Source organism: Hippocampus zosterae, chromosome 16 (assembly GCF_025434085.1).
Source record: "Hippocampus zosterae strain Florida chromosome 16, ASM2543408v3, whole genome shotgun sequence".
In the NCBI taxonomy this organism is placed as follows: Eukaryota; Metazoa; Chordata; class Actinopteri; order Syngnathiformes; family Syngnathidae; genus Hippocampus; species Hippocampus zosterae.
In genome coordinates this window covers 17,226,587-17,254,586 of record NC_067466.1, presented here as the reverse complement: position 1 = coordinate 17,254,586, position 28,000 = coordinate 17,226,587, and the positions used below count along the sequence as shown (strand labels likewise).

The 28,000-nt window shown below is 49.1% G+C and overlaps 1 protein-coding gene across 1 annotated transcript; it reads left to right on the top strand.

Moving 5' to 3' along the window:
* Positions 1-28,000, top strand: LOC127588250 (polypeptide N-acetylgalactosaminyltransferase 10-like). Its single transcript, XM_052046900.1, has 12 exons — positions 1-356; positions 12,861-12,963; positions 13,078-13,216; positions 13,327-13,493; positions 20,757-20,942; positions 21,053-21,236; positions 21,733-21,850; positions 23,233-23,340; positions 24,357-24,578; positions 24,653-24,769; positions 25,920-26,069; positions 26,146-28,000. The coding sequence occupies exons 1-12, from the start codon at positions 183-185 to the stop codon at positions 26,311-26,313; spliced, it is 1,836 nt and encodes a 611-aa protein (XP_051902860.1). The 5' UTR covers positions 1-182; the 3' UTR covers positions 26,314-28,000.

Genomic DNA, 28,000 nt, shown 5'->3' with positions numbered 1-28,000 from the left:
AGACAGCTGTCGCCCATTCGGCGTCACGGCTCCGGGCTTGACGGGCTCCTTCCGTCCCGCTGTCAGAGTGGAACTTCCCTCCAGTCGGATACCGCAAGACGAAGCGTGGACTCTCGGGGGAGGTTCGCCTTGATTCCTCCGCCGCCGCTTCTTCCTACGCTTCGTTTTCCCTTCCCGGTGAGATGAGGCGGAGGGAAAAAAGGCTGCTGCAGTTCGCCGGGCTTCTCGTAGCGGCTTTCGTCTTCCTCCCCAACGTCGGCTTGTGGTCGTTATACAGGGACCGGGTGTTCGACAACCCGCCGGACGCGGCGGCAGCGGCAGCGGCGGACGGCCAGGGCGTCGGACCGCAGCTTCAGGTGAGGCTGGAGTGCCGTCATGGCGTCGTCGAAACGCGGATGTGTGTCGGTAAATAAACAAACTAACGCGAGCTTCTCCGGAGGACTTCCAGTGTTCGTTTTGGTCGGTGTAGTTGTGATTTCGCTTACATTTACATCCGCCGAGTGTGTGTTTGAGCGGCGTGGTTGTCGTGGCGTTGGCCTTTTATTTGATAGCCGCGAGAGCGTGGTTGGTGAGGGGCCCAAGCGGCCAGAACGTGTCCGGGGGCCACGTCGCCACCTCGGCGCGGAGCAAGTAAAGTTGACGAGACCGACTTGAGGAAGTTGCTTGTGGTGCGTTCACGGGTTGACAGTTCAATGCAACACTGGCTCTGGTGTTATCTTAAGCAATGACACTTTTTTGGGGAGGTGTGTGTGGGGAAGAGGTGGGGTGGGGGGCACGACCCCAACTCTTCAGCTCTCGAAGAGAGGGGGGAAGGGGGCCTCGTTGTCATGACCACCCCAAGGAACCCCAGGCAAGGACCATTTTCTTTCTTTTGCTGTCCTGATTTCTGGGGTCGCTTCCAATTGTCTTCAGTGGGTCTGCTCGTAGGGGGTCCCCTGAGGGAGAGTCCCAAAGACCACCATGGGCTTTCCAGTTGTGTCGCTGATATGGACCAACATCAGCTGTCTCTTGAAGTCGCCAACAAGCCAACAGCAATCGCTCATGTTGCAGCAGCGTCTCTGAGCACAACCCCAACATTTGCCTCCGCTCACGTGAGTGGCCCTCATCGCGGGGGTAGAGGGGGAGCTCGTTGTCATAGCAACCCCAGCTTGGCCGAACCCTGGCGTCACTCCAAATGCTTTTCAACAATGGCGGGATTCGAAGCTCCAGGCCATGAAGTATCTTCATTCAAAATTGTTGACTTAGATTTGTTCTTGATTTTACTGTTTGGTGCTTTCTACCGCCTTTTATTACCGATTTGTCTTACTGTTTATTGTGCATGTTAAATTGCTCCATGTGCAGCACTTTATATGCAGCGATGGCTATTTGAAAGTGCTCTAGAAATACTGTTGACTTGACTTGACTTTGAAACTTAGCTTGTAGCTGACACGACTGTCCGTGTTTTATGTCATGTGTTATGTTTATTATTTTACTTTGTTAACTGTTTTGTGAAGCGCTTTGTTACAGCTGCCACTGTTGTGAAAGCGCGATATAAATCAGCATGTATTGTATTGTATATTGTAAAAGTGAAATGCAGCTGGATTTCCCCTTGCAGTTTCAAGCGTTAGTACTGCACCTGCTAAGTTTTGCGAATTTTTTAATCATAGGCTTTCTTTATAGACTAGTACAGATTTATGGGATGGGCTGTATCTAAATAAATGCTCTCCCCATTTATAAAGCAAATATTTACATCAGGAAATAAGTAATAATTACCCCCCCCCCCCCCATAATGAACCCCTGCGAGCCAACAATAGTTGCTCCTCTTATTCAAATGGGCCCAAATCTGCTGAATAGAGGCATTCATTGAATGTGTGTGTGTGTGTGTGGGTGTGTGTGTGTGTTTAGTAGAGTGACAGCGTTGCAATGTAGCCTGACTGGAATGATTGTTCGCTTTTAGAGTGAGTTCTTCAGAAGAAAATGTTGATTAGCTGCTATTGCAGTGTGAAATATCTTGCCTTTTTAATGGCCGGGGGGGTTGGGGGGGGCCTTGAAACTAATTTGCTGAGTTTGTGAGTCGCCGCGTTGTCATTCGTCGCGCGTCGCCTCTGGCGTTGACTTGTCTGGATTTGATATCTCGCCTGACAAGCGTCGTAATGAATGGGATTAACGGCGCCGAGAGCCTGTTACGTATTAGCAAACAGTGCGATAACAGCTGTCGAGCTCCGGAGCCATTTAATAAGTCAGTGATTGGGAAGATACAGTGCGTGTGCAAACACTTTTTATTTCAGGGAAGACTCGCTTTCTTACGCCACTGGCGATGTTATTTGCTCCTCCCTCCTCATCCTCAACTTCAGCAGCCATCCATCCAGCGCCAACAGTGCCGACTGTCCAACAGCGCCGACATCTCCACTGAACAAAACGGGGGTTGTGAAAAATGCTGCCCATTACAGGCGCAAAAAAAAACACAAGCGCCCCAGATCTGTTCAGCACCGACGGTCTATGGCGCCTCCCAATCAAAATCTGCCTGGCGGACTGGAAGAGTCACAGAAAGGCAGAAAAGTGGACATCCTTTGGGATGGGGCACATGTTAGAAATTTGCCGTTTAGCTCATCATGAGAGAAAAGCAAGTTGTCAAACGAAACTTTTATTGTTGGAAACTTGACATGCGAAATGAGCTCGGAGCGGGAAAAGTTCAATATCGTTTTGCATAAGCTGCCGTAAAACAGGCAAACTTTCATTTATGCTTGAGTATGAAACCTTTACATGAAATTAGCCTCAATTCTCCGTTAATTTCCATAAATGCCCTTTGGAACGCTTCCAACTTGGATCTTTTCCAAAACGGCAAATTGACTTCCCGGAAATGTATTGGAAATATTCCACCTCCGTGCGACCCTTGCATCTCGGGTCAATTTTCTTTTTTTTTTTTTTTCCATGCTGCCAGTGGGTTTTCCGGCGCCACGTGCAATCGGGTCATCGCCTCGCCGGGGAAGATGAAGTGCGCTCTTGAAAGGGAAGTTGGCAAAGATTCACGACGCTGTCACGGACAAATGAGAATCATGCGGTCCGCCTGGACACCGCAGGCGACGTTTACCAGTCCCACGTTGTTGGCGGCATCGCTGCACATTCATCACTGTGGGGGGGTTAGAAGGGGGGGGGACCTTGTGCTTTTCTGCCACACTTGGGAGACAGATGCGGCGTGGACGGTCGTTTTCCCCGCCGCCCTCAATCTCCGCTTGGATAAAATGAACCTTCTCCCCGTAGTCTTATCGCGTCTTGTTCCAAAAAGATGCGTTCAATGACATCACGTGCTTTTTGCAATTTCCAACACTTCTCTCCAGCAATGTCCTTCAAAGTTTCACTTGTGTTCCGAGCTCTGTCACATCCAAAATGTATCGCCCGGCGCCCACGTTTTGCCCTTCTCGTGATTTATAGCGGGGGAACTTTTTCGCCCCCCCACCCACCCCCCCGACATTGCAAGTGAGTGATCCGTGTTGAGATCAAGTCTGAAGCCAACGTTTCAGACCACGACGCCCTTTGTCTTTCACACACTTAAAGACTTTAAAAGTGAATAGAGTACTGGTATCAAACTGAAAAAAAAATGCGATACAGTAAGATTGATGGTCTTCAAAACACCCCCCCCCCAAAAAAAATAAAAAAAACCTGAGTGAATTTTCCCGAGCAGGCGGGGCGGCGTCGGCAATTAATGGAATCACATCAGCTCCCCGTTTTTAATCCTGTGAGGTGAAGAGCAATTAGAGAAAAGGATTTAAACTATTAAGCGCGGATTAGGGTGGGGTGGGGGGCTGAAAGAGTTGATTTTTTTCTCGCCGCACAGTCGAAGGCGCGAACAGTTGCAAGCGACTTGAGATTGGAAGTGAAGCAGAAAGGACAAATTAGCAATGAAAAGAAAAGAAACGGCCACTCTTTCTGACACAAACATTTGGCTTTGAGTTGATCGCATTCCCACGCAGCTCTGGGGTGGCCAAACTTTTCATTTGAGGGCCGCGGCCAGAAAAATGCAAAGATGAAAGGGCCACTTTAAAAACTCTTTTTGAAACGAGTTTTTAAGTTTGGTCAGGAAAACAATTATCGACCGTTTGTATTGTCGAGATGATTTCATCACATTTCGTTTCAAGGTGTTGAGGCAAATGTTTTTGGGGTGGCCAACTGCCCTCGATGTCAAGGAATAGATCCGGCTCTGACCAATCACCTCTCTGCATTCAGAACCAAAAAAAAAAAAGATTTTGACGATATTCGTTTTCTTTTTACTGTCACGTCGCCAAAAATGTGTAGGAAGGCCGCAAACGGCCCCTTTCGGCGCAAGAATATCGATAGCGCGACATTCAACACCCACAGCGAGTCAAGTGGACACAAACGGCCAGCATGGGGAACCCCCCCCCCCCCCCCAGTCGCTTGTCTTGATATTTTTAGTGGTGATTTCCGAGCCCCGCTGTTCAACTCCTGCGGTTTGAACGCGCGCGCGCTTGTTTTGCGCGAAGCCTCAGCGGTGCCCCCGTTTGAGATAAAGAAAAGCTAATTAAATTCCCGCCGCTCATCAAAACGGCACATATGGCCTATAAATACTCTGCGGCGTGCGTTTGCAGATTTCGCCGTCTTCTTTGTCAACAACACAAACAAAAATAAATCAGCGATCGCTCTACGACCTTTTCCCGGGGAAGTTTTTCTAAGTCGTCGTCGTCATTAGCCGACGCGCCGACACTTATTAAAACCCCCAAATTAATTGAAGTGTCCGAACGACTCAAATACGCTTCTCTTGCTTTGGCCATCGACGGCGGATTTTTTCCACAGCCGCGCGTAGACACTCCGGTCTAGAGCTTGAAAGTCACGGGCAAAGACGCGCGCAGGCGCTTGTTGTCGCCGGTGCTGATAAAACACCTCGGGAGGCAAAGGCAAGCGCCAGCAGGTAAAAGGTGTTTTTGTTCACAGGCTAACCTCGTTGGAGAGCGTTTCCTTTCCCCCCGGGTGCTGGCGCGCACGAGGCACAACTTTTTTTTTTTCTTCTTCGTGATAAAGCTATTTTTCATTTTATTCTTCGGGACCGGGGTTCAATTTGAACCTCAAGTTCAGCATTCGCTTCAATGATATCTGGCGCCATCTAGCGTTGAGAATGGGTCTAATGTCTAGACCTCGAATTAGAAGACGACCCGTCACTTTTTCAGTCTTATTTCAATGCAAAAAAAAAATAAAAATAAAAACACCGTCTCCTATTCGGGCCGATACGGTAGTTGACGGCGCGAAAAGAAACAAACGCTCGCGCGTGCATTTGACTGCGCTTATCTGACAGGCGTGGCCGCAGAAGTCTTTGCAAAGTGTCTTTGTTGAGCCGCCGTGCTGAACGTTGGACTCATGATTATCTGAGAAGTTTGATAAAAGCGCCATGCGATGATTGATGAAAAGTTTATCTTTCAAAAAGGAAAATTGTTGTTGTTGTTTTTTTTTTTAAAAGACAATTTGGTCAGACGAAATTGCAATCTAATACGTCCCAACCGGCTTGGCAAAGGTCGAAATGATCTGCGTTGTTTCCGACTAAGCGCTTTTTTTCTTATTTAAAAAAAAAAAGGCCCACATATTTTTTTTTCTTTAATTGGTTTAATTTGGGAGGCTGGGGGGGTAGATTTAGAATACGTTATAATTTTTTTTTAAATTTGTTTTAGTTTTTAGTTATTTTTAGTTTTTTTAGTTTTAGTTTTTTGTTTAGTTTTTTTTTAAGTTTTTTTTTAGATTTAGTTTTTTGTTTAGTTTTTTTTTTTTTTTTTTTTAGTTATAATCTTGCTCAAGGAACGAATCCAACTTGGAGAGCCGTACTTTTTGGAGACGGTACTTTGCGTCAAAAGTTTGAGCTCTACCGCATTGAGAGGAAGACTTTTTTCTTCTCCTTCTTCTTTTTTTGTGGTGGAGGTTGTTTTGAAAATTGACCTGGCAATAATTGTGGTATTTCTTGCTCGGCTAGAGCGTGGCCTTCTCTTGCCGAGCTGTTTACAAGAACGAGAACTGTGGCTACTTCGCAGCCTTTGATCACACACGCGCGTCTGTCTGTCTTCTCCTTACCGCCGCCACACTTTTGGCCGGCATTCATCGGCGATGTGAAAACGACGCAGGAAAAACGCAAGCTGCGTGGGCGAAGGTGAACGACACCGCGCTCGCAATGAATGCGAGCGCAGCTGCCGAAATGGCGGCGACGACAATGCGCGAGGAGGCGTCCGCCGCAATATTATACATCGCCTGGCTTTGCGAAATTCAGCTCCTTATTTTTTAATCTTTTAACCCGATTGGTGGTATGTGTTGCCTTGTTCTTCACAGGTGACCGAATCTCGGGGGGGGATTGGTCATATGGCCCCTCACTCGCGTGCACCTCGCCATTATCTCGGCCTCTTTTGGTTTCCCTCATTTGTACACAAACAGGAGCCCCGGCCCGGCGGTTGCTAACGAGTGTCCAATTTAGCCGTTGCACCGCTTCCTGCTGCCGACCGCATTGATTTTTTTTTTGTTTTTTTGTCCGCATCGGGGAAAGCTCCACAAAATGATGCTTAGCGGGATTAGGACCCGTGGAGACGAGTCATTTGCAGATCATTATGTAAGCCACATCTGTCCTCTGCTCCAATCCACCCCCCCCCCCCCCCACCCGTCGCTGTAGCTCCCGGTCAGCCCGCGTAATGCGACCACATCAGGGATGATGGCGGCGTTATCGTACAACCGTCGAGCAGGTGACCAGCCAAAGTGGTTTTGGCGGTCAAAGCGGGGGGAGCTTGACAGGTTTTAGCAAACCGCGCACTCGGCTCGCGAGATGTCGCAGGGTAGCGCGAACGGTCGTCTCTCCCGCGATTGGGCGGTGCGATCGTACGAGTAGGTGACTGATCTCGCAAGGCCCACAGGATATTTGCTTCTAATGCCATATAAACAAAATAAAATTTGGACTCTCTTCTCCGTTCTTCAGCAATCGGCATTACAAAATGGCTAAGTTTCATGGAAATGGCGATTCCTGGGCAAAAAAAAAAACAAAAACGGAGAAAGAGAGCACCACTGCCACCTACTGGTCGCTTTTTGACATGATTTACAATGCAAACGGCTTATTGTCATTCACAGATTGCATCAGACCCGCCTCCTCTCTGACGCAAGAAAAAAAAGACTTCGACGTACAAGTACGTCATTTGTAGGCGGGGCCTAATTTGAAAAAGACGGTATCGGATCCTTGACGGGATGATAACTGTGAGCAAGAATAGCGCGGTGTCACGGTTTTGGCTCGGAGATGTATTCTTCATTTTGAAACGGTAAAAAAAAAAGACTTCTCCAACGAACTCACTCGAAGTATGAATCGTCTTCGAAGAAGGGCGAATCGTGAAACTTTAGCGACAGCTTTTTGTTGTCATCGAGAAAGCAGCTTTCCGATAGGAAACGTTTTAGGGTTTTTTTGGGGGGGGGGGGCAGGCAGCTGCTCAGCTCGACGCCGACTCGCTGCGATTTAAGCAAGATGGCGGCGCAACAAGAAGAGCCACACGAAAGCCTCCAAAGTGCCTCTTTTGCTCACACCGAGTTCGAATTCTCGGCGGGCTGAAAGCGGAGAGGCGGCCATCCGTCGCGGCCTTTGTCCGCTCGCCGTCGTAGCGCTCGGCTTGCCGATAATGACTCGTGTCGCTTTCCCGGGAGGTCCCGGCGCCTCAATCTCTGCTCGGCCGACCTCGACGTGTACGGCAAAGAGAGAGCGCGGAAGTGGATCCCGCGGAGGGCTCGACGCTTCAAACTTTTAGATGAGATCCACCGACAAAAAAATCCCGGCTGGCTTTTCTCAAACTCTTTTTTTTTGTCTCGTAAAGAAGCGAAGCAAGCGCTCAAAGCCACGAGATGTTTTCACAACTCTTTGCCGTGTTTTATTCATGACCGTATTTTTTTTTCTTTCTTTCCCCCTTTGTCCTTCACCTCGCATTGGATATGTCAGTCTGTTTGTGTTTTCTTTCTTCTCCGACTCGTCCCGGAAGTACGCATTATTCTCCATATCTGCCTTTTTTTCTTTCTTTCTTTCTTTTTTTGTGTAGCGGCGGTGATGATTTTAACCTGCGCCGGCACCAAAGTCTCTCAATGGAATGGAAGCAAAGTCGACAGTTACGCGAGTTACCCCCCCCCCCCCCCCCCCCCGCTCGGTTGCCTTCTACTTTTCTGACCGCGATGCACCACTGGCGGCATCTCTCTCATTTGAACCGATTCCACAGTGTATCCCATTTTTGTGATCAACGGCCGCCCCCCCCCCTCCCTTACCCCCAATCCCCAAAATGTGATTGTTTAATTTGAGTAATTTACAAGGCTGTAAGCCTGAGGCAAACATTTCTCCTAATGAATGTATGAGAGTGTCGGGCCGCGGAGCAATGAAATGAATTTTTATTTCGAGCAATGAAATGATTTTTTTTATTCATTTTTTTGTGTGCAGGAAGAAACAAATGTATTGTATTTCTCCCCCTCGCCCGCGCATTCGGTGATCATTCATGGATGACAGCGGCATTACCGGAGCATCCAACCTTGAAATATAAAGGACCACTCTGGAAACTTTTTCCGTCGGTATAATCGTGTCTGCTGGGAAAAAAAAGGTGGGGGCACAGTGGGGGCTGCAACGTCAAATTTGAAATGAGCGTATTAATATATATATTTTAATTTTTTTTTTTTAAATGAACAAACACACGCACACATCTCGCCGACGTATTTATTCATCACCCCGAAGGTAGTCGTGAAGAAAGCCGGCACGTATCTTTGGCACGTATCGCTGTTATTATGTCGCGCAACATCTGCTGACGGTCTGAACCTCCTCCAGCGGCGGCGGCGGCGGCACCAATCCCGTCCTGCGCGACTGAATTGCAAACGTTATAATCTGCCGTCGGGCGGATTACCAGCCGACCGCGGCGGTATGGAAATGAGGTTAGCCAGCCGTCGTTTTCGGAGAGGCTGGTCCTAATCTGAAAATCCCTCCGCAGAGGTCAGAGAGAGGAAAGTCGACGACCGCTCGCCGGATGACTGCCGATTCCGTTTGGATTGCGCCCATGCGGTTGAAACGCTGCGGCCGTTCCGTCGGGGGGATTGATTCGAACGCGTTTGCAATGTTTGCGGGAATTTGTCCTGACATCATTTGATTGATTTTTAGAGCTGATGGGGGAGTTGAAAAAAAATGGACCAATCTAGTTAAATTTGGCGGAAATATACACAAATTTTTTTTATCTGACTGTATAGGATGAGAAACAGCACATTCCCTGAGTGAACAAGATCATCTGGATTATTGTGATTTTTTTTTTTTTTTGCTAACCCCCCCCCCCCAAATCCTTCAAAAACAGTAATAACCCTCCAAAAATCATTTATCACCAAAAAACAAGCCCCGCCCCCCAAAAAAATCAGTCTCAGGGTCCTACCCCAACCTCTTCCTCCCCAGCAACATTCGCGGTAGCGCTCAGTTATCGCACTTCTTCGACTCTTCGAATCGAATCGTCGGCGTGGGGGGAAAAATCTCAGCCGCGCCGTCAAGTGAGTCCGTCGGAGGCGCCCGTTTAATATTCAAGAAGCGGCTCGGGAGGACGCGGCCGAGCGAACAGACCGCGACATGCGAAAACCAGTGCCGCAAAATCCCACTTTTTCTTCCGTGTGGGTGAAGCTAACCGAGAGGACCCGGAGAAACGCAACCAAACCCCCCCCACCCCCCCACCCCCTCGATGCCCAACTTCCCCTCAATCCTCCCTCATTAAATTTAATGCTGCCATTTTAAGCGATGACAAAAGGCCACGTGTCAATCAGTGTTTGCACAGGGGATCCCAAACCACGCCGATGGCTGCACCCAAAGGGGCTGAAAAGAACTCAAAGCACGTAAATCAACCACTGGGGGGGGGGGAGAAAAAAATGTTTGAATGAAATCGAATTGGTTGAGCGAGCCAGTAGTCAAACCACCTAATCATAGTTTCGAAAGTAAACAACTTCCTCCCACTTGTTCTGAAAGGAGCGCACGCCGTGATTTCGACAGCCCCCCCCCCCCTTTCGCAATCCTATCTTCCATCTGCTCTTCCAGATGATTCAGGCTCACGTTGGTCCTCGCTTACTGTCCGTCTCCATTACCTTCCGCCGCCCGCGCCCTCCAACGAACATGGTTGCGCATTAACTCCAAACTTTATTTTTTTTTTGTCCTTTTCTCCTTGTCTTGTTTTCTCAAGGTGCTTACTGAGCGAGCTACAAAAAAAAAACAAAAAACTGAGGAACACGACATGGTCGACATGTGCTGATATTTTAGGAGCAAAAAAATGGGGCCAGCAAAAAAAAAAAAATCATGTCTCTCTTTTTTTTTATTTTATTTACTTTTTATTATTCTCCAGTGTGCATTTGCACAGATGGACTCTCTTTGCTTGTGTTCCTTGTGTGTGACTCACCCAATGTGTCCATCTCTGACAAGAGTGGAGGCAAAGCCAAAGTGAAGTGAACTGAATGTGTTTCCTTGATATTTTTTTTTTGGTTTTTTTTTTTTTGCGTTGGCCTCTTGGTCATGTTGAGAGCGAATGAGAGGACGCCAAATAATGGCTAACAGCTTCTTTCCTCGCACCACCAACACTAAAATGCAATTCCTGCTTTTGTGTGTGTGTGTGTGGTGATGGCGAAGCAGACAGAATTGTCACAGCGTGAAAGGTAGTGCAGAAAATAGCCCTTCATTGAAAGACATTTTGGGGCTATTTGTTGGGCTGCGAAATGGGTTTAAATTGCACGAAAGAAAAGCAATACGTGTTCGGTAGAAATAACAAGATTGGAGTTTTTCAATGGGCGGCGGCATGCTACGTTAGACGAGCGGTTGGCACATTTGTCTCGCGGTTCTGAGGTTCCGGGTTGGAATCTCGAGTATTGCCTGCGTGCGCATTCTCCTGGTTCGCCGTCTTCCTAGCATATTTCCAAAACGCGTTTCTAAAGTTAAGTTAAGTTTCTAAATTATCCTGAGGTGTGGATGTGAGCTGAAATGCTTGTTGCTTTACGAGCTGTGATTGGCAAGCGACCAATCCGGGGTATACCCAGCTTCCAGAATAGTGAGCACCAATATTCAGTGGGATGGGGATTGAGCCCTGTGGCTTTTTATTTTTATTTTTTAATTGAAGTCTCATAGAACCACAACTTTTTCCTTAATATTAAGATTTTGTTGAAAAAAGAAAGTTGATGCTTTTACCACAACATGAATAGTTTTCTTTTCTTTGGTCGGAGCAACAAAAAAATAAAATAAACACACACACTCAAATGCTTTTTATTGCATAATGGAGGATAGCGTTGAAAAATATTTTGCCAATAGGCACGTTATCAAAAGTCTAACCTTGAATCACGTACCATCGGAAACAATTCCGCTCAATCATTCGTGCTAAGTCCATTTTACAAAATGATACTCAACGAAAAAGTGCGCGGATTAAAAACGGAATTGTGTGTCATCCACCCGAAGGTGTATGACGGCGACACGCAATCGCAACCGAGGAATATTAGCGCGTATGTGACACTCTACTTTGTTATTCTGTGTCACGTTGTCGTGAACCGCCAGTCGGGTTAATAATTCATGCTAATTCATGCCTGCTGCTCGCGCCATTTGTATTTATAGCGCGGGGGGGCTAATTGCCACTTCCTGTCACCTAATTATTCCCCGCACCGACGCTGCGATCTCGCACTCGCCGTGCTAATCGACGCGCGCACATGCGAGTCATTTAGCACCCCTGCGCGATGAATCCGACGCCCTTTTGCACGCGGAGTGGCTCGGGTGCTACGTACATATACCGTACAGTATAAGGCCCTGTTTCGTCGGCGCATTGGTATTCACCTCGCGAGGTTCGCCGAGCGTGAAATAGAAGAGTACACTTTTCTGCGGGTAAACTCTCAGTGGAGCAGTGAACAGGCTGCCGCTGCTGCTGCTGCTTCTGAGAAGAAGAAGAAGAAAAAAAAATCTGCCACGGATACCGTCAGGCAAGAAAAAGCCTGTTGTATAACTGAAAGTTTTACTGCGCTGTAGTTATCAAGAAAAAGATTGAATTTCTCTCAGGCTTGTCTGTATTTGCAATAGGGCGGCTCGTCTTGGAGTTGTGGCTCAACTTCCCTTTGATCGAATCAAGAGTGTCCCTGCCGGTGGCGTCCGTGCATTTTTTTTTTTAAATACTGCATATATATATATATATGGCACACAAATACAATTTTATTTCCAAAAAACGGTCGGGAACGGAAGGTATTTGTTATCGGGTATATAAAAATATATGTATAAAAAATCGGCATTTTATATTGCGAAAATTGGAAGTGCTGTCCAAATGAGTTTCAATTCGAAAAGACAGCACAAGCAATCGATAGGTGTTCACATTTGTTGCGTCCATTTTTGCGTTTCAATCTGCAACAATAACTGATCCAGTACTCGATTCGAATTACTCGACCGACAAGTCGATCGCAGTCCAATCGGATCAATCCGCCAACCCTTTAAGTCTGTTGCCCGTTAGCTTGCGAGTTTAGCTAGTTTTAGTTATTATTTTTTATTTTTATTATTATTATTTTTATTCATTATTATTTATTTTTGTTGTATTTTTTCTTATCTTATTTGATGTAGTTTTTAACATTGTACTCGTGATTTTAACTGCTTGTTGTAAGGTGTCCTTGAGTTTCTAGAAAGGCGCCCACAAATAAAATGTATTATTATTATTATTGTGTTTGACGAGCAATCGGTTGGCAAAATACGTTTCTTCAGCTGCGACACACTTGGCAAATATTCAAAATGGCCGCTTATCTTTTTGTCATTTGTTGAAAACAAGCGTGAGGAATACACGTTATTTTCACCGCTGCTTCTTTTTTTTGTACAAAATCATCCAAAATGTTTTTTTTTTGTGCGTTCCTTTTTTCAGGGTGTTAACAAACTGCGGAAGGACAATCGAGTGGACAGGAATGGTCTTCAGAGGAAAGACTGGCACGACTATGAAGCAATCAAAAGGGATGCCTCCAGATCTGGTACGTGTTTCCTCCCGCGATGTCATTGAAACATTTTTTTTTTGGGAGGGGGGGGATGCCGCTGGATCGCCGCTTCCCGCCATCTTGTCAGCCAACTTTGTTTGATCGATCCAGGGAACGGCGAGCAGGGCAAACCCTTCCCCCTGGCGGACGCCGACCGGGTGGACCAGGCCTACCGGGAGAACGGTTTCAACATTTACGTCAGCGACAGGATCTCCCTCAACCGCTCCATCCCTGACATCCGACATCCCAAGTGAGCGTCGTCTCCTCGGTCTCGAATCCGCAGGCCCTTTTTACTTTTCTTGACGCGTTTCTCTCAAGAGCAGATTGTACAGTCGTTGCGCGTTTCTCTTTGTTTGTTAGCTGTAAACGGAAGCTGTACGCCGAGAAGCTGCCCAGCACCAGCGTCATCATCCCGTTCCACAACGAGGGCTGGTCGTCGCTGCTGAGGACCGTCCACAGCGTCCTCAACCGCTCGCCTCCGCAGCTCATCGCCGAGGTCATCCTGGTGGACGACTTCAGCGACAAAGGTCAGGCGGATAAGAGAAAAGCAAACGCGGTTGAGGCGACTCACCTACTTTTGACCACTTCCGTTCGAATATCGGGTGACCCGGCGGTAGTGACTTTAGGTTAGGGACTGAATGCGCAAGGTACCAATTTCGCCCCCCCCCCCCGCAAGAAATTCACAAACGGAAGCGATTGCATTGAAATGTGCTCGTTTCCGCCCACGTCGGCGAGGAATCGCATCTCGCGACATTCCTGTCGAAATATGAATATTTTCAAGAGCATTGCCCTCTACAGTCGCCTGCCCCCCCCCTCCCCCGCACCCCCTCCCTGCTAGCTTCCTCGCCTACGCTCGACGCTGACTCAGCCCAGCGCACGCAAATACTGAAAGTCTCCTGTCACCTGGAAGCATTTTCAGACAAACTCACTCAGCTCTGTCGCCGCTCATTTGGTCACGTCGGCGGCTAATGAGGAAACTCGTTTTTGCTCGTCATCAGCCGAAGTTCGTCAGCGCTTCGGGAAATAAGTGCCCGCAAACTTAAGAGATTTGTAAAACCACGAAAACTAGTCAACAGCTGTGTTGTTAAGATGTGTGCTGTTAACACATTCACTCCCAACGACGTTTTTAAACGTCTTTTTAGACTTGGTTTTGAATTGGCCGGTACTGAATGAGTTAAGGGGCGTGGTCTCGTGACCGACATCGGCGAACTCGTCCTGTTAGTCTGTGTGAGTGTCTGTTTGTGAGTTGTGGCGGACGGCAGGTCCTTGCGAGCGTTCTCATTTTAGAATTGTGTGTTTTGAGCGCGTGGCTGAAAGTGCCTCAGCAAATGTGGCTCTCCTTGCCCACACCTGAGGGCATCACCATGCAAAATCCAGAGTGGTGTGCAATTTGGCGCCTCCCCCCCAAATGGGAGGAAATGTGTGAATTGACCTCAAGGTAGGAGAGCTAATGACGGCCACTTGAAGAGGGGAGAAAAATACGGCTCGAAATAGAGCAGCGGGAGCACGTATGGGCATTTGAAAATGATGCGCTAATCCGCCTTTCGGGGTCGATGACGAGCTCCAGCCCGGAGACCACGAGGTCGGCTCGCTCCTCATTAGCCGCTAACCGAATTTCCGCGGCCTGTGCGGGGAGCGTGTTCAAGCTTCGCTCCCCCCCGTGCAGGAGGCGGTGTGGTTGGGGAGGGAGCGGACGTTGGCCTCCCTCGGCATCCTTTCAAGGTGAGCCAAGCTAATGGGCTCGTCTCTCGGCGGATTCCTCTGCTCGCCATCTGTCCTGCGCCGAGATGGAGACCGGTTCGGGGTTGGGGTTGATGAATTCTGACCCCGGCGGCTGTTAGACCGCCAAACTGTGAAAACAACCGAATGGACCGTTAAAACGCTCGCCCGCTGTTGGCTTTAGCTTCCATTTTAAGGGGAATAAACACACCGTTTCGTGACCATTAAGTCGTAGTTTGACGGGGATGGTGTTTTGGTCCTTCCCAGGATACTAAACATTTTGTCAGAATAAAAAGACACTTTTCATTGTAATAAAAACATATTTAGAAAGTACATATTTTACGAAAATAGTCATTTCATTGGCGCCTGTTAGCTTGTTCGAGGAAAGATGAGAAGCCGCGTTTGGCTAACGTTGTCTTGGCTAAACGCTAGCTTGTCGCGGCAAAAACGAAGCTGCCGTAAAGGGTAAAGAAGGCCTTCTTTAAATTGCTCGATATTATTTTTCGGTACATATGAAAAAAGGCTCAAGGGCCCTTGCCCCAAATTAAACAAAATGTCCGCCCAGGTTTGAAGTAGCCATTTTGAGGGACACCAGTGTCACCTATCGTCAGGAAAGCGAACAGGAATGTAGCCGTTCCACTTTGAAGCTGATTTTGTGCAAATTCTCCGGCTCCGACTTGAACGAGCCCCTTTTCTGGGACTTTGCCCGTCTTTATTGCTATTCTTTCAGTCGAAATTGGGACTGACATTAGCGCTGCTAATTGCAGCTGTAACTGGCAGTCATCCAGCTTAATGCGCTTCCTCCGCATAGCCAAAAAAACAATTACAAACGCACGGGTTAACTACGACGCACCTGGGGGGGGGGGGGGGCGGCGGGGGTGGAAGAATGAATGGACGGCACAGAGTAACGAGATGACAAAACATCGGAGCGGGCGAGCCTTTTGATTCGGATTTAATGGCGTTCCCCGTTGAGCGAAAAGGCCGCTCTCGTCGAGCGCGCCCGACCGATCAACCGAACGATCAACATTTTGCATGATTGAATCCTATTCTTCGGTAGGCCAGAAAAAGTGTCATTAAAATCAGCTATTTTAATTTCAGGGCTGCCCCCCCCCAACCCCCACCCCTTTTCCTTTTCACTCACACATTGCAAACACGCTGGCCCTATCTCGGCAACGACTCCCTCAAGGACTAATGCGCCCCGTGGGGGGGTCAGTATATTTTGTCAGCCACATGACGCGGCAGGGTAGGGAGCGGAGGGGGCGGGGGGGTGACTTAGCGACAGCAGCGACGTCAGCAGTGCTTTGCAAACGGTGACCAAGGATGACTCGGCTCTGCCGCCGCGAACCCCACGAAGATTTCTTCCTTTTTCCTCACGCTTGCGCTTCCATTTTTTTTAACGCGGTATTACAGAATACAAGTTTTCCCACTCCACGTGTGTTAAAGGAGCAGTTGTTTGCTAGCAGTCGTTCGCTAATTGCATTCCGCCCTTCTTTCCCGTTTAACATTACGCGTTAGCATCAAGCGAGCGGACGTTGGTGTCACTATTTTGCGCTGCCGCGAGAGTCTTTCATTCTCTTGACGGGGCCGGTTGTCTCGTAAACTTAAGCCGTGAGTGACGGCTTGAAGCGAGCACGCGTAACCTCTTATTTGGAGAACCCGCACGGTGACGTTGCGCCGCGATCGCGCCGTTTCTTGACGGCGATGGAGCGACGAGAGATGCTGGAGAATACCTTTTCAAAGCGCGTTCCACTAAGTTTAAACGCATGTGCGGCAAGGTAGGAGGGGCTCGAAAGATGCATTTGTTGATTGCGGATGGATTCAGACGGCGTGCGGGTGGCTGCATGGCTTTAGCAGGACTACAGTACCCTGAAAATTGTTCTCTCCTTTCATCAGAACGCTGCTTTCATCATGTTCGGCAGTGACTCCAAAGAGCACGCGTGCAGCATCTCTCCTAATAGGCTCTCAAAGGCTGTGTGTATTCCGTGTGAAAGGGGTAAAAGTATCTGGGGGGAGGGGTTGGGCGGGGGGTGTCTTAAAATCCCCTCCAGACTGGCTTATATCATCACAGACTCTCCTCCTGCATTTTTTTTTTTAAATGACGCCCGCAGCAAAGCAGCCTCAAAATGCTCCCCGCTTGGCAGCCTGCGAGGGGGTGCAAAAAAAAAAAAAGTGCGGCATATTTTGGGGGAATAAATTAGCAGCTTGGCTCTTTGGTGATGCGCCAGTAGGCCTTGGCGGGCAGGAATCCAGCAGGTTGACAAGGAAAAGTGCACCCGCTGCCTGAATGGATTCCGCTGGAAGTGGAGGCTAATTGAATCGCCCGCAGAAAAGTAATCGGCACCTCTGTTGTTAGGCTGATGATAAGACGGTTTGGGAAGGGGGGAAGAATCAACGTAGATTACACATTAGCAACAGATAGAGCGGGCGCGCTGCCCAGCCATGCACATTTAGTTTGAACTGGTACTTAGATAATTCGGAAAAAAAAATCGAATTAACCCCCCCCCCGCTACCAGTTCCATCAAGTGACGTGAAATTTGCCCAGCACGGCGATCATAACAGGACGCATCACGGACCCACGGCCCAAAGTGAACGTGTAGATATCCGTATTGGGGGAAATTTGAGGACCTAAAATGAGGTCCTCAAATTTGAAAACTTGAAAAGTTGAGACAAAAAATATATATATATCCCTCAATGCCAGTTTCACAAATCAACACGATTTGGTCGCTATGTCTATCATAACATGACACGCGAAAAAATCTTAAGGACCCAAGCTTAAAAACTGATGGTCGGCGATTTGTCGGAAAATGCTGAACTCCAAAAATCCTCCCACGCCAGGTTGACAGAGACACAAAATTTGCTAGCCGCACGAGAATTTTTTTTTTTAAGAAGCTGACGTTGAGCCACGTATTCCAGACAGATGGTCGGAGTGAAATTGTAACGAATTCCCGAGTTGCTACCGCTACGGTTGCTCAGAAAAGGGACCAAAAAAAGAATACAGAGCGTTTCAGGTAATCCATAATTGAGCCTTTCAAAAAGTGCCGACGGTCTCGGAGACCCGGTCGTGTCCCGAAACGCCGCACTCTTGAGCAGGACTAAATTCGTTTCCTAACGAGGGCCCGCCCCCCCATCTCAATTTGCGTGATTTACAGCCTTGCCAATTGTCCGTAAACCAGCGAGGCCGTAGCGTATCCCAATTTCTTGTGGCCAAATGAAGCATCAATAATTAGACGCCGTAACCTTTCCCTCCCGTTGTCACGAAATGCTCGCCGCTTCCTCCAACCTCGCTTGTCAGGGAGAGAAGGTTATGCGAGATTCAGCCCGCGGAACCCCCCCCCCGACCCCCAAATCGATCTCCTAATGAGTTGTCGCTAATGGCCTGACCTACGGCCGTGTTATGAAGGTGACGGCTGGCTAGCTTGTTTTATTTATTTATTAATTTTTTTCGTTCCATCCCGGGGGGTGGCATCAGTTCTCGGGAGTCATTGCCTTTTTTCCTTTTTTTTTCCCTTTTTTTTCTGGCAGACTCGTTTGTTTGGAATGCCGCATAACAAATGACAGCGTTTCTACGATGATATTGAGGGCATAACTTTCAGACGTTTCGGGGCTTGTGTCAGGTATCCAAACAGGACCTTTGGGGGGGATGAGGCGGCAGAGGCTTGTTTATTCCTGTTTTGTAGTGCGCTGCTTTCGAGGGCTTTCAAATACTCGGGAAAACGGAGAGAAAGTCGCAGGCTTCGTTCTGGTGATTTGCTCGGGGTTGTCGGCATGACGCCCAGAACCTGTTTATGTAACAGTCGCGGTTCTTAGTCCTCCGGTGATGGGGGGGGAAATGTCGGAAAATGCTTCGCGACGTGAAATTTGGTAGGCGTGTCTATCATGAGCGCCCCCACCAAAAAAAAAAAAGTGTCAAGAAGCAATGCCTGAGAGGATACTTGAAAGGCCGACATTTGGATTTGATTGTGATTGGACACTTTAAGGGCATGAAACTGTTCTGCTCCCTTCCCTTTTTTTAAAATATTTTTTTATAAAGGATAAATTGCGCTCGCAGTGATGTCATTGAATCTCTGACGATTATTGTAGTTTTTAAAATTTTATGAAATTTGCCACATTAAAGCGAATTGCATTGCTTTTTTTTTTGGGTGGGGGGGGGTGTTTTGGGATATTCGCGGAAGCTATTAAAAAGCCACTGTTCAAGAAAGTATACGACGGTTCGAGTCCGAGAATGCTTGGAAGACGTCGCCGGGGGGGCGGGGGGGGGGGGGGGGGGGGTATTGTTGGTTTTGGCTGGTCACGCTGTCCGTCGGGATCAGTGACGCCTTCACCGAGAGACCGGCGCTGCCAAGTGGTATCAAAACAGACGAGCGGACGCCGAGAAGCCAGAGAGGCCAGGCCGGGCAAGGCAGATGTGTTGCAAGGGTGGAGGAGGGGCCGGGGGGGTCATTTGTAAGAACTGCTATCAAGGAGGAACACTGACTGGGCTCATATTTTAGTGGCAGGGCGCCTTGTAAACAGGGGAACAGTAATTAGAAAAATGGGCCCCCTACCCAGCGACTAAATCCCCCGTGGCCATGCGTCAATAGAGACCCGCCAGCGAATCGATAATTCATAATGATCAAGAAGTGACTATTAAGAGATGAAACCAACGCCAGAACTTACCCCCGCCCCACCCCTCTCCTTTCCTCCGCCGTACAGTGACACACTTTCGCCTCTCAAAGTGCTTTTACGAGACGAGGCGGACCGCAGCGAGCTTGTTCGGGGGGCGTGGGGGGGGGGCTGTAAAAAGTAGCACTAAAACAGACAAAGCGAGCGGGCAGTTTGTTTGTTTCGCCTCGTCAAAATGACACTTATGGCGCGGAATGAATCAGGACCTCCTAGACGAGAAGATTCACAGAATACGGCAGATTGATTTGCGACACAAAGGAAGAAAAGGGCTGCCTTTCGGAGGCCATTTTGTACCCCCCCCCCCTTAATGGATGCTTTTGGAGACCTGCGACAAAGATGTGAAAACACCCGCGTGTTTTGAAACCTCACATTGTAACGCGACGAGCCCGAGAGAGGACTTTTGATGGCAAAATTGGTTTTATTTTTCTTTTATTTTTCTCCCTTTTTTTTTTTTTAAATGTCTTACACTTGGATGCTTTTCAGTCCGACGACAGCAGTTCAAAAGTGAAAAATCAGCAGATTGCAGAAAAGTTTGTGCAAAGGAGTTTTGTGGATGAGCTGTGATGTGGAAGGCCAAAAGTTGGGGGGGGGGGGTATTTTAAGTTTGGAGCAGGTGGTGCTGCCAGATGTCTTATTTAATGATGATAGTTAGCGTTTTTCATCTTTTGGAGCAGGATAGTCAGGGCGCTCTTAAATAAAGGTTTAATCCGCCCATCTGATGCTGCTTTTGAAGACTTGGTCTTGAAGTCTTTGGCTTTCTTCGGGCTTTGGAAAACTATTTTTTATTTGACAGGCGTGTTCATTGTGGTATTTTTCTTTTTTATTTATTATTATTATTTTTTTTTTGTTTCGTGTGAGTTATCAGTGGGACGTCCAGAAATTCGGCCCGCTAAACCGTTCTTAATTGGCGACGTGATATTTCATAAGCCTGGTTATCAATTTACAACAACCCTGACCAAACTTTCAAAACATATAAAATATAAACAGGCCATATTTGGGTTATTCTGCACATTGGCAGGTTTGCAACACCTCCCGGAATTGAAAAAAAATCAATAAAATTGAACCGCTAAAGCGAGTTGCAACCAAAATTTTGGGAGACAAGTCTGACAAAAAAAAAACTGAAAAACCTGTGCCCTAAAAGCCACATAAAATCGAGCCATTTTGCTTTGAAGCCTAAAATTTATAATCATTTGACACGTTGGCAATTCCCCCTCAAATTAAAAAAAAAAAGAATAATTTGGCCCCGAAGCTGCTTTCAATCTTTTGATGGCATGTCCATCATGAATAGACCTCCAAAAAAAAAAAATTTAAAAAAGCCTCAATACCCCATGCATTAAAAAACTCGACTTTTTGACTCGAAGCGGCCGTTCTTACAATAACAGTCAATATCCCCCCCCCCCCCCCCGCAGAGCACCTCAAAGCAGCCCTGGATGAGTACATGATCCGCTTGCCCAAAGTGCGCATCCTGAGGAGCAAGAAAAGGGAAGGTCTGATCCGGACTCGTCTGCTGGGCGCCGCCGCCGCCAAGGGCGAGGTCATCACCTTCTTGGACTCGCACTGCGAGGCCAACGTCAACTGGCTGCCGCCGCTACTCGGTGGGGAACTCTTGAAGACCCCCCCCCCCCAAAAAAAAGAAAAAAGCTCTTTCTTCCACCGTCGACAAATAGCGCGGATGATCCTTACTCTGCCGCCTGTGCTTCGGCAGACCGAATCGCCCAGAACCGGAAGACCATCGTGTGCCCGATGATCGACGTGATCGACCACGACAACTTTGGCTACGAGACGCAAGCGGGCGACGCCATGCGCGGGGCCTTCGACTGGGAGATGTACTACAAGCGCATCCCCATCCCCGCCCGCCTGCAGAAGGACGACCCCAGCGAGCCCTTCGAGTGAGTTTCCTGGAATTAGTCGTCTCCGCCCTCGCCCCCGACGAGACGACCTTCATCGGTGCAAATCTAATTGGGAGTCGCAAAGATTCTCATTTTCATTGTGATTGACATTGACGCAGCGGTGGTCCGAGCTGGGGAAGGAAAAAAAAAAAAATCATCCGTCATGCTCCCCCCCACCTCAATGTCAAACAGGCAGAAATAGAAAGCATCAAGTCGGCCGTTTCTAATTAAATCTCCACTCCGGGTTGGAATATTCACGGGCCATTGGGTCGAATCTCTTACCCCCCCGACCCCCCTCGAGTGTAATGACACTTGATCGTGAGGAAGCCTCCCGCTGAGAGAGCTGACATGGGCTCTTGGAGATGTTAGGCGCTCTCGTCTTCCAGACGGGTCCGTCGAAATAACACGTTAGCAAGACGCTAACGTGGCACTTTGTGTCTTCACTCTGAAAGTGATGCAACCTGACTGGTGGTTTTGGGGGGGGGGGTGGTTTTAGGTCTCCGGTGATGGCAGGAGGCCTGTTCGCCATGGACAGGAAGTGGTTCTGGGAGCTGGGAGGCTACGACACGGGTCTGGAGATCTGGGGAGGAGAGCAGTATGAGATCTCCTTCAAGGTAAGGAACAGGCTTCCTGTTTCCAAAAACGGCCGCGGTCGGACGGACGGGCCTGAACCCCATCCATCTATTTTCACCGGAATATATTCTTTATCCTCTGCGGAGATGACCGATATTACCCGACAGCTTCACGAGGGCTGGGTGGGTGTCCTGGAGCCTATCCCAGCCGTCTTCGGGCAGTAGGCGGGGGACACCCTGAACCGCTTGGCAGCCATTGGCTAACCACTGCCCCCACCCGTCTGATTTTATGCTTAATTAATATTGCAAGTCTAAAATCATCCTTCAACTTTCACCTTCACGCCGCCTTGTCGTCGAGCACGGCATGACGAGTCGGGCCTGAAATAAACCGCCGGGCGCCATGTCTGTTAGGATCGCAAGTTCAAATCATCCCGCCACAAATGCGACCTGCATTGCGATTGGCTTTCAACTCGAAAACAAGGCGGCCCGTCTAGGCGGCAAACAAGGTCAGCTACAGTCACTTGTAATGCGTAATCACGTCAAACGCGTACAAACGGATGGGAGGGAGTTCCCCGCCTGTGTTGTCCGTTCCGGTTTCAGCTCTTGTTAGAGTCAAAGGCAAAGCGGCTTCACATCAATCACACTCACGGCGCCTTTTTATTAGATTGGGCTTTTGTTTGCCGTTTCAACGGGAATTATTCCCTTTAAGCGGCGGCGACTCGGGCGGCATGCTAAGAAGACGTCCGGCCGCTCTTCCAGTCAGCCGAGCTGACTCGCTCGGTAATCGAATTGCGCTTTGAGTGAGTGCCTTGCTTTTGTCATCTCGCTTAATCACCCCCACCCCGCCCATTCGCCCTCCCCCTCCCACCAACCGCCCTTGGGGGGGGGGGGGGCTTGATGTGACGTGACGGATGCTGCGTTGCGGGAGCAAATGTTGTTAGTCGCCACCGGATCAGCTTTAGTTGTGATCATGAACTGAACTGTCAAAATCGATACCGTCCCTTTTCGGCCGATGCCATTTGGCTTAAATTGAGTATCTCGATATTTTTGGTGAGATTTACATGCGACGTGAGTGTGGAAGGCTCACATGGCTGTTATCGTTCTCATTTCGATCTCGATTTCGATACGATAAAGAGACATCGCCCAGCCCTCACAAAGCCGTTGGGTAATATTGGTCATTTTTCGCAGAGGATAAAGAATATATTCCAGTGAGTACTGCTTTTTAGCCATTACTGCAAGGTTTGGAATTGCTGTATGATTGCTCTTAGCTGCAAATACGCTTTTTAGCAAGCGACGGCACTTTGCTTCCCACAAAAATCAACTCCAAAGACAATTTACAAACAACAAGGGAAAGTTGCAAACTGCGAAGGAAAATGACGTCACGGTTGACCCGCCGCGGACTGATGCTGAGCGTTTGCATCCAGGTGTGGATGTGTGGCGGGCGCATGGAAGACATCCCGTGCTCCCGGGTGGGACACATCTACAGGAAGTACGTCCCCTACAAGGTGCCTGGAGGGGTGAGCCTGGCCCGGGTGAGTCAAATCTTGATCCTTGTAGCGAACCTCAGATGGACGCGGGTGGCAAGAAAAAAAATCTGTTTTTTGTTATTGTAAAGTGTCCTTGGGTGTCTTGAAAGGCGCTTAATGTATTATTATTATTATATCATGCTCTGCCCTCCATTCTCTCTGTGGGCATACATGCACTCGTGGCCGACAACGAGACACTCTAAAGAAGCTTGCCCCCCCCCCCCCCACACACACACACACAGGCAATCTTGTTGAACTTGAAAAAGATCACAGTCAATTTACCAGGCTCTTCCCTCTTTCTCTGTTTACACGTTGCACACTCGCAGCCAACAACGAGGCACCCTAAAACAGCCACGCCCGCGTGAAGCCCCTCTAAGAAGTTAAATCCCGTTTTTCGCCTTTTCTCACTGACGTGCGCACACTCGCAACCGAACAATGAGGCGCTTTCAAGCAAAACCGAGCCAGCGGACTATCCAAAGCGACGATGTCCCGACAAGTATTTAAGGGCTTAGTTTGGGAGGTGGTAGCCATGTTGTATCCCATTTAGAATTAAAATTCTTTTAAAGTTTTATTCCACTTTACACACAAAGTGTTTTTTTTAAATTAGATATTTAAAAAAATGTTTTGTCTTGATTACATTTCATTTACACAATTAATTCAAGCTTTTAATTTAATTGAAAAGTTTTAGAGTTGGCCTGTAATTATTTTTATAGAGCTGGGTGGGTACTGATTATTTTAAGGTTTCGGGGGTTCATGAAGGCTTCCGCAAGCAATCTCCTCGGCAGTAGTTGGCGCTATACTGCCACATTGGCCTTTGTTCAAAATTTTTCATCACTGTGATAAATATAAATTATCCTGCGGGCCCGATCGAACCTCCTTGGGGGACAGTTGCGGCCCACGGGCCGTATGTTTGACACCACCTTTTTACAAAGTGACTCCAAGTCCGACTGGGCTGCTGCTTAATAGACGGTTTCAAATGAAGCCAAGAGGGTGAACAACGGGCATCGCTCCTTCCCCCCCAGAACCTGAAGCGCGTGGCCGAGGTGTGGATGGACGAGTACGCCGAGTACGTGTACCAGCGGCGGCCCGAGTACCGCCACCTGTCCGCGGGCGACATCGCGGCGCAGAAGGAGTTGCGCAGCCGCTTGGGATGCAACGACTTCAAGTGGTTCATGAGCCAGGTGGCCTGGGATCTGCCCGAGCACTACCCACCCGTGGAGCCCCCCGCCGCCGCCTGGGGCGAGGTAAACGGCGGGGCGGAGCGCAACGCTATCTCGGCTACGATGCGCCGTCTCTAGACTCTGGCGTTTCCTCGCAGATCCGAAACGAGGTGAGCGGCATGTGCGTGGAGACGAAGCACTTTGTGTCGGGAAGCCCCATCCGCCTGGAAAACTGCGGCAAGGCGCGGGGCGACGTCAGCTGGAGCCACGGACAGGTGAGCGCCACCGGCGGCGTGGATGTCGGAGGAAAGTCGAAGAAAAGCCTTTGGCAGAGACAAAATGTCCGCCGTGGACGCCATCAAATTGCTTTAATTACTCGGACGACTTGCATATTGCTTTGAGAGACGCACGCTTGGATGGTTGATACGCTGTCCTGTTGTTGATGCGCCACATTGTCCCTCAGGTAATTGTCTTTCTATGTCCAACCCCCCCCCTCCCCCACGCCCCTACACACACACACACACACTTTCAGCGTTATTAACTTTACGCGCTCCCGCAGGAGTGTTTGTTTGGAGATGTGTAATCCCAGTTTATAGAATCGGCCTAATGGATTGCGCGTCTGCTTTTGTTTCCGCCGCCGCCGACAAAAGCAGCACATCGGCGCTTCTCTGACACCTTAATTGCTTTCGAGCGCCGTGGCCTTGTTGTTCTAATCGATGTCACGGCGCCCCCCCCCCCCCCCGTCCCGTTTGGCCACGAATGCGCTTCGTCACAAATCACAGGACGGCAACGACTTTGTTTGGCTTTTGTCCCATCAAACGCTGGAAGTGGGGCCCGCCAATCGCAAAGTGAAAGAAAGTTCGGGGGGGGGGGGGGGTTGCGTGATTGGGTGAACATAACCAGGGATGGCAATTGTTACGCGGAAATCCGCCGTTTTATTTCTTAAATTGATCATTTTTGTCTCAATCCGTTGAGAAAATTTTAGGTGGGGAGGTGGGGGGGGGCGTGATCGGGTGAACATAACCAGGGATGGCAATTGTTACGCGGAAATCCTCCGTTTTATTTCTTAAATTGATCATTTTTGTCTAAATCCGTTGAGAACATTTTAGGGGGGTGGGGGTGGGGGGGTCAGGTACCTTATCGTCGAGTTTTCACCAGCTCTCCCCGATCAGTCTTTCCATCTTGCGATTGTAAACAGCCCTGCGATTGGACGTGTGTGATGTCTTACTTGTTGTGATTGGCTGCCCCGTCCAGGCCACGCCCCTTTTTGCTTTTTTTTTTCATCCATCACTAGCCATTGCCATCCCCGCATAACAAGACGTGCGCAATTGAGCGTCGGCGTGGTCGTTTGTGGCCGTTTGGCATAAGTCGTCGCCACCTAGTGGCTCGTCGCTCATCCGTCGCCGCCTGTCACGTCCCCGGCAGGTGTTCACGTTGGGTTGGCGCCAGGACATCCGCGTGGGCGACCCCATGCACACCAAGAAGGTTTGCTTCGACGCCGTCTCCCACAGCAGCCCCGTCACCCTCTACGACTGTCACGGCATGAAGGGGAACCAGCTGTGGCACTACCGCAAGGTAACCAAAAAAAAAAAAATCGATCAAAATCGGTGATCGTGACCCCCCCCCCCCGTCGTGTGCCCCCCCTTCTCAGGACAAGAGCTTGTACCACCCGGTGAGCAACAGCTGCGTGGACGGCAACGCGGCCGAGCGGCGCCTGTTCATGAACACGTGCGACGCCTCCTCGCCCAGCCAACGTTGGCTCTTCGAGAAGATCAACGGCACCGTTCTGGAGCGCTTCAACCGCCGCGCCGCCGATTGATTCCCCCCCCCCAGCCGGTACCCGCCCGCTGCTGCTGTTTACGCTCTGCCCACCGGGATGGGCGCCCGCCCTCGTTGGCCCCCCGACTTTGATTGATGGCATTTTGATGCCGTATTCTTACTCCTGGCTATTCCTCACCCCCCCCCCCCCCGGCCCCCGCCCCCCCCCCCCACCCCCGCTTTCTTCGCCTTATTTTTCCTGCCTTTTCTTCACCGCCGAGTTCCTTATCTCATCCTGTCCTCGTCCTTTCTGGACTGACTGCCTCTGACCTCCACCCCCCCTCACCCCCCCCCCCCCCCCCCCCCCCCCGCTCCCTTCCCGTCATCACCAAAGTCGTGGCCAAGAACCACTTACCTGCCCGATGAATGCCTCCCCCCACCTTTGCCCTCGTTCCATCGCTTTCATCGTTTCTTTTTTTTTTTCCTCATCATTTCTTGACACTCTCGATGTCAGCGGTGGCTCGAAGCGTCCCCCCCCCCACCCCCCCCGTCACAGGCGGATGAGCGGATGGGGTGATGCGGGAGGGGCGGGGGAGGGCTCCAGGAGGGCCACTCTAATGCACTTGTGATAAACTTGAATGAAATCTTTGTGCCTTGTTGAACATTTTAGGTGTGTGTGTGTGGGGGGGGGGGGGTTGTATGTGTGTGTGTGTGTGTGTGTGTGTGTGTGTGTGTGACAGCAGAGCTGATATGAGCGAGGCGCACTGAACCCTGCGCTTCCCAGACTGAACCGAGTGGTGTGAGTAAAAATGTTCCTTTTCCAATCATGTGAAGCCCTGCTTGATTTATGTCCCCTTGTCCAAAGTCTGTTGGGGGGGGGAAAGTACATTTGTTCTACTTTTTTTGGGGGGGGGGGGGGGTTGTCGGTCTCCCCTATGTGGTTTTTGTCGTGGTCCTAAAGTTTGGAAAGCTTCATATGCATTTTCGGCCCAACCGGATCCACACGTCAATCATTGGTCCAAAAAAGTCCTTTTTTTTGGACCATTTTCAAGGCATTGCTTACAAGGATTGGGAGTCATTTTACAGCACTTTTGATTGATTGTCCAAGACCCCAAAAATATTTTTTTTTGTGTCTACATAACGTGCCAAAAGAGAAGAGGAGAGAGGGACGGGGTCGTTTTGACCTTATTCTGTTCTTTAATAATCAGCAGTGGAACCTAGGCCAGATACACTCACAACTCTGGTTTCCGACTAAAAAGCGGAGAAAAACAAACCAACATATGTTCAATGTTCAGTTTTCAATATTCCTTGAGATTTTTTCCTGCGTCCTTGTATGGCAAACGCGCACTCCCGATTTCCGCGTCAGTCAATGAAACGGGTCCCGGTCCCTAATTTTCCTCAATTTCTTGTTTACACACTTGCAAAAACTGGTGAGTTTTCATTGATGGGCACCCCCCCAAAAAAAAAAAAACTCCTAATGTTGCCTGTTTTTATTTTCATTCAACAACACCCCCCCCCCCCAAAAAATTTGTGGCCACCTCAATCATTTTTTTCATTGTTGTGGAGTCGTTAGTATCAAACTTCCCTTTTGTCAACGTGCGATCAAAACAATTCAGCAAAAGGAATGAATGTCTATTTTGCGTGCGTTTGTGTCATGTGACCAATTTGTGTGTCGCCAACTGTACATTTTGTACGGCGTGAATGACATTCGTCTTGATTTTTCTACTGTTGCAAAAAAAAAACAACAA